Below are 12,147 nucleotides of genomic sequence, written 5' to 3' on the forward strand. Positions count from 1 at the left end.
ACAAGTTTAATTCCGAATGGGAAAATGACTGTATTGTTTATTTGCTTGGTCTGTTTTCATCTCGGGATTTGTAACTGTTTGTGCTTGAACAAGGACTAGTTGTGATTGTAGCACCGTTTTCATCAACTCTATTGACCTTTTTGCACTTCTTGAGCGATAACAGTAATTTGGTTTTTTTTTTTTTTTCTTTCAATCGAGAACAGCAGAGAATGTTGTAGATTGCGGCGACCTTTGGCACATCTTTCTCGCATAGATTGCCACTCTGGGAGCCTAAGAATGTAATCACAGTATATCTGAGCCTCCTGTTCAAGTGCAACTCTAGAGTTACGTTTGTTTAACTTGGTTTGCTCGGCACAGCTTTGGCAATGTTATCCTTCAAGCGGGTTTCCATTGCCGCATGGGAATTGTGCAGGCACTCTGTAAGACTGGTTTTATATACAGCGCTTGATATTCAAGGCCGTGTCGATGCCAAGGTACATTGTCAAAATATTTCTTCCACGCTATCCAAATGCTTACTGCCTACTAGGTGAAATAAAGAAAACACTGAATAACAGCTGATATTAGATTGCGAGTCGATGCATAAGGAGGAACCAATTTGGTTGGCCTCATCTTCAAGTCTATTGCTTAAAATCTTTGTAGCCTTTGACGCACAATATGGTCTACCAGAGAGGCCTACCATCCTGTCTCAAGTTTTAATTCATTACAAACTAAACAAGTTCATACGAAAATTGTGTTAGAACACGGGATAAAATGTCACACATGTTACTAATACTCGATATGGGATCAAGATAACGCTCACCTTTAGATGATTGTGATCTAAGTTATCCTAAATAGTCACTAAGCTTTTAGTGTAGGGGTGTCAGTTTTATTCCAGGATTCCTAAAAGATGTTTTCATTAAGTTGCAGTAGAAATACAGTGATTGTCAAATAATTGTATTTAACACAGACCTATGGCGTGTAAGTATATACCTTGTTTGCAGATCAAAAAGACTGAAAAGTTAACAAAAAATAAGAATCATGTACTGGTCGTTCAGAAGAGACATTTGAAACTACTTCATAATCTTGTGATATATAGATCAAGTTTGACACTGCTATGTGAAAGAAAAAGAATGCCTAGATGATTTTTGGTCATGTTACAATCACAAGACAGATTGGGAAACGGCAATGTTCATTAGGTAGTTCAAGAACAAAAGGAATCGAGGGCATTCATTGAGTTTTGTGCTCTATTTTACAAGTGGCAATACGACGGGCGAATCTCCCTCAACTCATTCCCGTCGCTCCATCCAGGCGCGACCCCTCGACATGTTCCCTCCGCCTCAAGAGAGAAAAACGACAATAGATATTCGATATAGACAGCGACATCCCCAAAGGCCCCCGCTATTCTCCGCACAAGTTGCTTTTGATTACATTTAACCGAGGAAGCTCTTGACGAAGGACTGGACGACGTCCTTGAGCTTAGCCTCAGTGTCCTTGGAGATGGCGCCCTCCTTGTCAATGGTGGCAAGGAGCTCGGTCTCGTTGGTCTTGAGGTGGGCAAGGAAGTCGGACTCCCACTGAAGAATCTTGTTAACGGGGATGGTGTCGAGGAAACCGTTAACACCAGCGAAGATGAGAGGAACCATCTCAGTAACAGCCATGGGGCTGTACTGCTTCTGCTTGAGGAGCTCGGTAAGCTGTAAAATAGTCAGTATCTTCAATTTCCAATATTTGTATAGCTTGTTTCAACTTACACGCTCACCACGGTTGAGGGTCTGCTTGGTAGCAGCATCCAAATCGGAACCGAACTGGGCGAAAGCAGCAACCTCACGGTACTGGGCCAAGAAAAGCTTCAGGGAACCAGCAACCTGCTTCATGGCCTTAAGCTGGGCAGCGGAACCGACACGAGAGACGGAAAGACCGACGTTGATGGCAGGTCGGATACCCTTGTAGAACAGCTCAGCCTCCAAGAAGATCTGACCATCAGTGATGGAAATAACGTTGGTAGGAATGTAAGCGGAAACGTCACCGCCCTGTGTCTCAATCACGGGTAAAGCTGACTAAGTTAGCCATGTGCATCAGTTGTCGGTTGGATGGATGGGTACTCACCGGTCATAGAACCACCACCGAGCTTGTCGTTCATCTTGGCAGCACGCTCAAGGAGACGAGAGTGGAGGTAGAAAACGTCACCGGGGTAAGCCTCACGTCCGGGGGGACGACGGAGAAGCAGAGACATTTGTCGGTAAGCGACAGCTTGCTTGGAAAGATCGTCGAAGATGACGAGAGAGTGCTTGCCATTGTCGCGGAACCACTCGCCTTTTTCGGTGTCAACAATTATCAGGGAGATGAGGAATAGACATGAGATACTTACCGATGGAGGCACCGGTGAAAGGGGCAAGGTACTGGAGAGGAGCAGCCTCGGAGGCAGTGGCAGCGACGACGATGGAGTACTTCATGGCGTCGTTCTCCTCGAGGGTCTTGACGAACTGGGCGACGGTGGATCGCTTCTGACCGACGGCGACGTAGATACAGTAGAGCTTCTTCTTCTCGTCGTTGCCATCGTTCCATCGCTTCTGGTTAAGGATGGTGTCGAGACCAACGGCAGTCTTACCAGTCTGACGATCACCAATGATCAACTCACGCTGACCACGGCCGATAGGAACCATGGCGTCGATGGACTTGAGACCAGTCTGGACGGGCTCGTTGACGGACTTTCGGGGCAGAATACCGGGAGCCTTGAGCTGAGCACGGCGTCGCTCCTTGGTGTTGATGGGACCCTTGCCGTCAATGGGGTTACCGAGAGCGTCGACGACACGGCCGAGCATCTCAGGGCCGACAGGAATATCAACCTTGGGTCGTTGTTAACTTGGGCGGTTGTTTATTGTTGATATTGCATGATAGACTTACAATCTCACCGGTACGCTTGACGGTCTCACCCTCCTTGACGAGACGATCGGAACCGAACAGCACAACACCGACCTGGCCGGCCTCGAGGTTCATGCACATTCCCTTAACACCGGAGGCGAACCTGACGTTTGTTAGCTTTGGGGCCCATGACGAAGTCGCTCCATATTTTGCTCAGTACGTACTCGACAAGCTCCTCAGCCTGGACGTTGGCCATACCGTGAACACGGGCGATACCATCACTGTAAATTCGTAGTCAGCACTGATGGGATTCCAATTGAATTCGTCCAGGGCATCCGGGTGGTTCGACGGTGTGGTGTTGATTGAGATCATCGTGCACCAGCTTCGCCTTGCTCCGGTTGCTCCCAGTGTAGATCCACATACCCGACGGAAAGGACACGGCCAGTCTCAGCGAGGTTGGACTCCTCCTGGACACCACGAATTCGCTGCTCGAGGATGGAAGAGACCTCGGTGGGAGAAGCCTTGGCGTCGGAGGCGTAGAATCGAGCGGCGTTGATGGAGGCGGGTGCGGCATTTCGGAGCTGGTGGTGAAAAACAGGTTAGCCGAAGCCCGAAAAAGTCCTCGACAAGTCGACAGCGACAGCGGCCCCAAATAGCTCAAAAAAGCTCGTAATCCAGTTGAAAAGGCAATCCAACTAATCAATTGAGCTCGTGGGGTAAATAGTCGATGGATGCATGATGCTGGGGAGCGCTGGTCGATGGGATTGTCGATTCGGGGCTCGGAAGAGCATGTTTTAACTTACAGCAGCGACCCTGCCAGCGGCAGAGACAGCGCCGACGGCGCGCGTCGACTGTCGAAGGGCGTTCCGGAACATATTAGAGGTATACGGGAGGTTTTGGAGATGAAAGGAGAGCAATTGCAGCCGGGTGCAATTGGGAGGAGGGGAGATTGGGGTGCGGTGCTGCCTTTACAGGAGAGCAAATGGAGATTTTTGAGGAGGGTGGTGATGGAGAGCAGAGTCTGTTCTGAGGAATGAAGTGGGGTCAAGGTGCTCCGAATAGCCAATCAGACCTCGATGCGCGTTTTTGCCTGGATATTCCGACGTAGCCTTAACAATTTATTAGCCTCCTGCCGCCTTTATTTCGGAGCTTCCATTTCACCCACCGAGCTGACATTCTGTCTAATTCGTCAAATCGGGGATAATCTCAAGAGTTTAGAGTATGAGAGTTGCCGCAGGTGTCTCTTGTGCCTATCAATTGATCCGATCCTTAAACCCTGAATACCAAATACCCTCTTTCGTGTTCACTAGCCGACTTTACATACATCTCATTGACCTCCCGTACCGCCGAACGATCGGTATTACCCGGGTACGTGCCAACAGTTTATGCCTGAGATATGCGGTTTCACATTCTAATGGAGCTGCGGGCCAATGTCAGCACAGATTTGGCCCAAAGAGCTTCTCATTTTCGTGGTGGGGTTTTACGCTGACCTGGTGACCGGCTCCGGACCAGCGAGAGAACAGGCTTACAGTACAGCAATCAACGCTGGAAAGACACTGCACAAGTTATAACCAAGGCCAAGCTAACAGAGGCGGGCTTTATTACGCTCATCAATTAATCAATCGTAAGCTTCCATGACTCAAGATCGAGAACCTTTTTCCTCTCCAGCCTTGCTCCGCGGATTTCCTGGCTGAGATTAATCCCACCTAGTTATCAATATTTTGTCCTGGTTGCCTTGCTATCTTAAAATCCTATCCGATGACGGACTCCCGTGTCCCCCGAGATATCAGATACCGTTAATCTGGGGTGCATCTCCACTGGTGCAATTGATCCATGGCATGTTTGATTGACATCTTTTTTCGCGACGATGGTGTAGCTCCTATTGATTTAGAGCATCCATAGTGTCACACAGCACTGCGGCGGCTAATGTTTGTGCGAAACTGAAAGCCTTGCCCAGTATCATACCAGGTGAAATGGTGCTTCAAAGAGATTCGTCGTATTTGGTCTGGATTCTGTATAATTAACTGATTTTTACAATTAAAATAGACGTGCGATCAACTTTAAGATCGCAGAAGTTTCAAACGAGACTATCGCTTTCTCTTCAATCTGTGAGACAATGTGTGAACCTCAATCTCGTTATGTACACTTTTGGAGCTCATAATATACTTATGAAACTATCATAAACACATGACGGTATTTATGAAATTCTGCTAATCCGTCATCATAAAGAATTTGATGGTTTTGGCTTTGAAAGTCTAAACCTTTGTCACAAAAGGTAGGACTCATCGAGCGGCCTTATTCCCACATCATAGAGAATGTCGAGGTTGACTTGCGCCACTGGCCTTTGCCGATTTCTCGGTCAAGCAATCTGCTGCCAGACATCGGGCAAGAGTTTTGTCAGTCGAAATAGACAGACAAATAGACTTGCTCAGGCTTACTGGTAGGAGTGATATCAATCACACAAGGGCAACTATTCAACATATTACAACGTTCACGACTTCACGTATTGATGGGACGAGAGCTGATGCTACTCAGTTGAGCAACATCAGACATGCAAAGAGTGATGCATCAAAGTCCCAAAGGACATGTTTATATCGTCTCACGTAGACGTAAACAGACGAGAGGCCAAGTAGACAAAGTACCAATGATCTAACGATTGATGGCAGATGTCACATTCAGAGTGAGTGAATATCGGAAAGCCGGCAGAGTGCCGGTCGGTCTCTCAGGCCGTGGCTCGACTAAAAGAGTCGAGCTGATGCAGCAATGGCAACAGAAAATACAAGCCCCATGTGAGTTTTCCCCCTAATGTTCGCCGTGACCAGTCCGTAAATTCAAATAACCATTTTCCTTTTCAACCGTTTATCGGACAATACCATCGAAGCGAGACTTGAACCACTTGACGGTCTCCTCGCGCTTGATGCGGTGAGAGGCACCGATCTTGGACTTTGTTCGGCGGCGGCGGGTGACGCGCTCACCAGGTCGGGTCATGCAGCAGTAGAAGTCCATGCCGTAGATACCGATGGAGGGGTCGTACTTGATACCGAGATCGATGTGCTCGCTGATACCGAAGCCGAAGTTGCCAGTCTCGGAGAAGTTGCGCTTGCGGAGCTCGTACTCCTTGACCTTGAGACCACGCTCGAGAATCTCCTCAGCCTTGGGATTTGTTAGTCTCGATTTTTTGAGGATTTAATTTTTGTGTATTTACCTTGGGGCCTCGGACGGTAACGTGAACAGCAATCTTTTCGTTACGTCGGATACCGAAAGTTCGGACAGTGTAACGGGCCTTGCCTTTAGAGGAAAATTCAGTCAGATGGAATTGCATCACCATGTTGGAAAATTAGATAAAACTCACTGTAGACGGGGGTTTGGCCAGAAAGTTGTTCTAGGACCTTCGCCGCTCGAGTAAGTCTGTCACCAGACTCTCCGACGGAGATGTTCAGAACGAGCTTCTGAATCTTCAGCTCCCGCATGGGGTTGTTTGCCTTCTCGGAAGCCATGGCTGCTGTTATTAGTCGACCTGGTGATTGGAGTTGTCGGGGATCGCAAAGGTTGCAAGAGAAGATTTCAGATTTTGTGAGTGGTAAATATTTGAGGGTTTCTCTGCCCTTTAGCGAGCGGGGGTCGAGTGGGTCTGAGCTACCTCAGAAAGGGCTAGTGCAGTATGTGTACATTGTCGGTGTACCTTTCAGCCTTCCGCATCAGGCTCCGCAAATTTTGGACATCATAACTCACCTTCAGAGCTCCAGGCATTGAAGGTTGTTGCGATCGCGCGCAAACTTACCGCGATACAACACCAATTTTTGAAACATTGAGCAACTGCATCAGCAAGTTCTCACAAACACCGCCAAAATGTCGAACAAACAAGGAAAGATGGTATGATCACCCCTCAATTCTCCACGCGTCTTGAAAACTGCTTGTTGTTCATAGCTAATCGCTTTCTTCTTTTAGGCTGGTTACGTACGTATACCCCCAACGCGCATGCGACGTCGATATCATGTCTCTGCGATGGAGTGACAAGGCTGACTGGATGGAACAGATCAACTGGCGCATGCGAGTCACCCTCAACGATGGACGAGCAATGACCGGTCAGATGCTTGCTTTCGATAAGGTACAACATCTTTCTCTATCATCACCATCATCACCCAAGCTAACTGGAACCTAGCACATGAACCTCGTCCTTGCCGATACCGAAGAGTTCCGACGCGTCAAGCGCAAGCAGAACAAGCCCGCTGCCCCTGGCGCAAGTGGCTCAGCTTCCCTCGTCGAGTCTGAGGAAAAGCGAACCCTTGGTCTCACAATCGTTCGAGGCGCTCACATCATCTCCCTCTCCGTTGAGTCGCCTCCTCCCGCTGACCCCAGTGCCCGACTTGGAAAGAGTGCGCCTGGCGGTATCTCTTCTGCTCTGGCTGCTGGTCCCGGTGTTGCCCGACCTGCTGGCCGAGGAGCGGCCCCTCCTTCTCTGGCTGTGTGTACCCCTATTCTCTTGAGAAGTCACCATCAATACTAACAATTACTAGGGTCCTGCTGCTGGCGTTGGTGGCGCTCCCCCTCCTGGTTTCCCCGGTTTCCCTGGAGGTGCTCCTGGATTCCCAGGTCCTGGTGGTCGTGGTGGTAAGTTTACTACATCCCGATACACTCACAAAGTTTCTAACCATATCCAAGCTCCTCCCCCCGGCTTCCCTGGAAACTTCCCTCCTCCTGCTGGCTTCCCCGGAGGCGCTCAGTTCCCTCCTCCTGGTTTCAACCCGGGTGGTCCCCCACCTCCTGGGTTCCAGCCTCCTCCCCGAAGATAGGTTATGTAGACGCTGGATAACTAGGGTAATTCTACTGGTCCTACAAGCTAGGATGTCGGTTACAAGACTGAGAATGTCTTGCCTGTCCGCCGGACCGCAGGACCATGAATGCCGGAAGCAAATGTCGATATTTTGAGTTTGGGTCATACAAAAATGTATGTGAAATTTCTTCATGGCACTCTACCATCCTCATCAGTGTTAACAAGCTCGCCAAGAACTTTATTACGGAGCACTTGAGGCGCATGATGGTGCATTGGACTAGAAGTGGTTTGCGTTTATAGGGTAATCAGCCGCTTCAAAGGCTATGAATTGATGGTGTTGAAATATCATGGTGCATTCGTTGCCACAATAGCTTACAAAGGTTCAAGTTAAATTGAACAGTCTATAAATCATCTCCCAAGGCCGAATTCTACTTCGGTCCGTCAGCATCAAGAAGACTTTAACAGTTGTGATGTTTTATAGACCCAACACGTAAGGAAGTCTGGAGGCACCATCAAAACCAGTAACTCGTAGCAAGTCGAGCAGCAGCCAGTGTGTTATAGAAAGTCGATTTCTACCTAGGTGCAGAAACAAATAGCCTAAACATCTAGTCTAAATAGCATAAACTAGCTTATTATTTCGTCTCTTATACTCCCAGTGGCCAACTTTTCTGGTACCCTGGGGAGCAGGCATGGGAAAAGTGCTGGCTTGCTGATCTGCAAGTCTGTCACTTCATTCTTCAGATTAACAGCGACGTTGTATTGGTCATATTGATATACGTAGATGTCGATGCTAGTCAGGGTGTATCATTGTAATTGTCTGCTGTGGCAGTGTGATCAAGTCCTAATGACAACATATCAACAACACATATTCCTTGTTTTCGACTACGACACGTGTATTCCCGGAAAGCTACCTAGGTATGTCCTTCACTCGTTTCGTCCCGCTCAATCCCATATCAAACTAACTCCCAGAACGCCCAACAAACCCGACCTAACCTATATCTCGTCTTTTCGATTTCAAATACCGACAGCGTGACTAAACACCTTGGCAGCCAACTGGCTGAGCAGTCTTGACTTGTCGTTCTGAGGAAGTTCCTGGAACACAGAGTACACGCTCTTCCCCTTGGCGTCACGAACAGCTCCCAACCTGTTTCCTGCCACGGCGCCCGCAACGAGACCTGGCACGTTGGCAACGATAAAGCCTAGGGCGCCACCACTAGCACCACCCAGCATACTCCAGAATCTGCCGGTAGGGTGGTTATCCCCGCCCTCGGCCATGCCCTCCTCGCGCATCATCTCCTCAAACACATCACCGAACTGCGCATTCTCGGTCTGTCCACGGTCCTGAGGGGGTTGACCCCCTGTGGCTTGGTTGGTGAAGAAGTTCCATGCCCATGAGTATGGGCTCTGGCGTGGTCCAGCCCCGCCCTCGGTTTCTGTCTCGGGGATGTCATCGAAGGGATCTGTGGGGGTGGTGCCAGTATTGAAGAGCTTGCGCTGGGCGTCGTACTCACGACGGCGTGTGGGCTCGGAGAGGGTGAAGTAGGCATCGTTAACGAGCTGGAACTTGCGAGTCCGCTCGGCTCGCTCTGGGGAATCACCAGCGACACGGTCAGGATGCGTCTTTAAAGCAGCGCTGTTGACATGTGTTAGTGATATCACCAGTCTTATTCATGTTGCTAGAGTCATACCGCTTGTAGGCATCTCGAATCTGTTGTGTACTTGCATTCTCATTTACTTCAAGGATAGCATCTGAGCAGATCTTGGTTAGCTGTCACATTTACATCTAGTGGGGTCATGATGGGAACATACAGTAGTTGGGGGGAGCTCCAGAAGCCATGATGGCTTAGTGCGATGGGGAATAGGTTGCAACGGTAAGGAGCCAGAGGAGGGGCTTGTAGCGAACGAAATTTGTACGCTTTTCGTCAAGATGGAGATGCCAAATTGTATGTTGACAGGTAAAGTAGGAATGCTTGTATTTGCAGATACGAGTGAGAGATAGAGGCGGTGCTTGTGAATCAAAGTCCTCAAACTGTCCCAACCCCAGGGCGGAAGTGTCGACGTCATTGTGGCGGTGCTAGACAAAAGTGTGGCGATCCAATCAAGTAACTTGTTTCCATATCTAAACGTTGGGTATCTCAAACTAGAACTCCAACCAATATTATCTTCTCAAAGGAAGATGGCAGATACATATACAGCCCCCCTCGCTATGCCTTCCCCTTTGACAATTACAAGAAAAGAGAGAAAAAAGATCTTGGTGATATGCAAAAAGGTTCAACCCGAGACATGATTTGTTCCCGGTTTATCTCCGTGTCATACTATATTCAGCCAACCAACAAGTCGTATTCTTTCTCCAAATCCGTCCGTATATGCGTTTACATGGAATTCCCCGGTGGCTTTTTTGTATGACAGATGCTTCATTCCATCCCTTGCTCCAAAAACCTCTGTGCTCTTGACAAAGCATCAGCCGTGATGTTATTGGCATCCGCTACTCGTCCAGCTTTCTGGTAATGCGCTGCTAGCACCCACATGTCACGAATGACGCGCAAGTTGTTGTCGCCACCATGCGCTAACTCTCTCTTAGATATGGCATGCTTTAGGTTTTGTTCGGCCATGGCCCAATCTTTCTTCGCTTCCTGCACTCGAGCCAGCATCTTGCATGCGTAGGCGTGAAATCGGTCGTTGGACCTGGGTCCTGAATCAGTTCTGGTGAGGTCGAGTAGGTTAACAGCGAGCTCTTCAGCTTTGACTTTGTCGCCGACATCCATTTGTGTGAATTCCAGTCGCAATGCCTCGACTCGTAACCAATCCGCATCGACCGCCTTTGACGTTTGGGTCTGCGCTTTAGCCATTCTCTCCAGGGCTTGGTACATGGTTTCCTGTCTCTTGCCTAGCTCGCTTCCTTTGCGCAGCCGTGTCCTTCCATCCCATATTAGTTGTTCGTAAAGCCAAAGCCGATGTGAATCTGACGTTTCGATGTATTGCCCCAAAAGATCGACGTTTCGTAGCCAGGCTTGGCGTAGTAAGTGGCACAGGTAACTCCGCCCCTCGTCCGAGTGGTAATCGACATTTCGTAGTTGTTGGAGGATGAGAAGGAGAGGATGCTGGGCGGGAAGCTGTCGTTTTGCAAGCACTGTCGCATGTTCCACAAACAGGCCCATGAGTTGAAGATGCCCCCTGTCCACCATATCGAAGATCGTATCTAGTACGTGCCAGATTAGGTCGGGGTGGTCCTCGCTTAGAACGAACTCGAGTACGTAGAACCCTCGTCGTGCAGCCATCCCCGCAAGATCTCCCTTGCCATGGTACCAGAGGTCGAAAACGAGCTCAAAAATCCGGTACATTGTGCGGCTGTCCTGAATAGGGGGTGAGTTTGGGTTTGCCAGGTACGCGGACATGGGATCTGATATGTTGGGGAGGAATTCTAACTTGGACTGACTCCAATTGAAGACGCTGCCGAGGACTTGCTCGAGATTGGCGTATGACCCTGTATTTGAAGGCCGCACCAGGGTCATTGCCATGCTTGTGTCTTCTTGATCTTGGTGCTCTTCTGGTGATGTTGAAGATGAAGACGAAGAGGAGTCATAGTCATCGACAGTACTTGTACCAGAATGTTCAAATGTTGTCTCAGTGTCCTCTGTTTCGGCTCTTGTTTCTGTGTCCATCTCCATCTTTACCTGCGTGTCCATCTCGACCTCTGCTACAGGAGTGGGCGCTGCAGAATTATTAGATGTACCTTTTCGATAGGTACGTTTTCTCAAGTTCCATTTCTTTAGACGCTTCTTAAACATCTGTTCTCTTTGAACCACGAATCAGCTTTTCTTTCCAACCCCTCGGGTCATTTCTGGGGAAGGGAGAATTAGCTATCCCACTCACGTTGCTGCAAAACCATATCTCGCCTGCAGAATGGCCATGGTCTCGTTTAGCTTCCTGTTGTCTTCGATGTAAAGCTTCTTGATGATTTCACGCATGGACTCCCACTCATCTTCAGAGTGCTCTTTTGTGTATGTCCTGTCATCCACCGGTGGCGGACAGCCCGGAAGCCGGGGAGCCAGGACTGGCAGACTGGAGGACATGATGTTGTACCATGAAGCGAAGTGGGATAGAATTTGGGTGCAGTGATAGATTTGGGATCGAACCCGAACCCAGGGCAAGAGAGTTGCAGGGGTTAACCGGGTAGATCAGCGACTGTAATAGGTAGTGTACCGTAACGGCGGTAGTGATGTGAATAGGATTTACGGATAACCCGTGCGCATGGAAATAGCTTTGAGCTTGAGCAGCCAAGAATCAATGGCTGTAAGTGTGGCAGTAAGTAACTGTAGCTGTATGTCATCCGTGTAAGGATATTGATATCGATATCGGCATCGGCATGCCGGACCGTTTCTTTGATGTGCATGGCGAACGGGAACTTAACTTGTCAAGTACGCCTCGTGTGTTTCTTTTAGTCTTCAAGTCCCGGCAGATAGAAGCCGTTTACAAGACTTGGGGTCAATTTCATCTGATTGGATAGTGGAGTTCCCTGCATGTTGGGTTTG

The 12,147-nt window shown here is 48.9% G+C and overlaps 5 protein-coding genes across 5 annotated transcripts; 1 reads left to right on the forward strand and 4 right to left on the reverse strand.

Annotated features, from left to right (window-relative positions):
• Positions 1-1,022: 1,022 nt before the first annotated feature.
• Positions 1,023-3,873, reverse strand: EDB82DRAFT_490315 (P-loop containing nucleoside triphosphate hydrolase protein). Its single transcript, XM_025728900.2, has 8 exons — positions 3,645-3,873; positions 3,265-3,422; positions 3,066-3,122; positions 2,884-3,004; positions 2,348-2,825; positions 2,086-2,292; positions 1,731-2,032; positions 1,023-1,673 (listed from the first exon to the last, which is right to left on the reverse strand). Exons 1-8 carry the CDS (start codon positions 3,714-3,716, stop codon positions 1,410-1,412), a joined length of 1,659 nt encoding a protein of 552 aa, XP_025588559.1. The 5' UTR covers positions 3,717-3,873; the 3' UTR covers positions 1,023-1,409.
• A 1,701-nt stretch (positions 3,874-5,574) lies between these two features.
• EDB82DRAFT_84683 (60S ribosomal protein uL5) lies at positions 5,575-6,432 on the reverse strand. The gene is made up of 3 exons (XM_025728889.2): positions 6,194-6,432; positions 6,047-6,129; positions 5,575-5,994 (listed from the first exon to the last, which is right to left on the reverse strand). Exons 1-3 carry the CDS (start codon positions 6,336-6,338, stop codon positions 5,701-5,703), a joined length of 522 nt encoding a protein of 173 aa, XP_025588558.1. The 5' UTR covers positions 6,339-6,432; the 3' UTR covers positions 5,575-5,700.
• Positions 6,433-6,868: 436 nt separating this feature from the next.
• EDB82DRAFT_422780 (uncharacterized protein) lies at positions 6,869-7,634 on the forward strand (the record flags this gene model as incomplete). Its single annotated transcript, XM_065607622.1, has 3 exons — positions 6,869-6,949; positions 7,004-7,306; positions 7,359-7,634. 3 exons carry the CDS (start codon positions 6,869-6,871, stop codon positions 7,632-7,634), a joined length of 660 nt encoding a protein of 219 aa, XP_065465805.1.
• Positions 7,635-8,528: 894 nt separating this feature from the next.
• Positions 8,529-9,633, reverse strand: EDB82DRAFT_84885 (DnaJ domain-containing protein). The gene is made up of 3 exons (XM_025728866.2): positions 9,425-9,633; positions 9,304-9,364; positions 8,529-9,248 (listed from the first exon to the last, which is right to left on the reverse strand). Exons 1-3 carry the CDS (start codon positions 9,450-9,452, stop codon positions 8,630-8,632), a joined length of 708 nt encoding a protein of 235 aa, XP_025588556.1. The 5' UTR covers positions 9,453-9,633; the 3' UTR covers positions 8,529-8,629.
• Position 9,634: 1 nt separating this feature from the next.
• Positions 9,635-11,814, reverse strand: EDB82DRAFT_84884 (Clr5 domain-containing protein). The gene is made up of 2 exons (XM_025728855.2): positions 11,489-11,814; positions 9,635-11,410 (listed from the first exon to the last, which is right to left on the reverse strand). The coding sequence occupies exons 1-2, from the start codon at positions 11,686-11,688 to the stop codon at positions 10,030-10,032; spliced, it is 1,581 nt and encodes a 526-aa protein (XP_025588555.2). The 5' UTR covers positions 11,689-11,814; the 3' UTR covers positions 9,635-10,029.
• Between the last annotated feature and the right edge of the window lie 333 nt (positions 11,815-12,147).

Source organism: Fusarium venenatum, assembly GCF_020744135.1.
Source record: "Fusarium venenatum strain MPI-CAGE-CH-0201 chromosome Unknown EDB82scaffold_1, whole genome shotgun sequence".
Lineage (NCBI taxonomy): Eukaryota > Fungi > Ascomycota > Sordariomycetes > Hypocreales > Nectriaceae > Fusarium > Fusarium venenatum.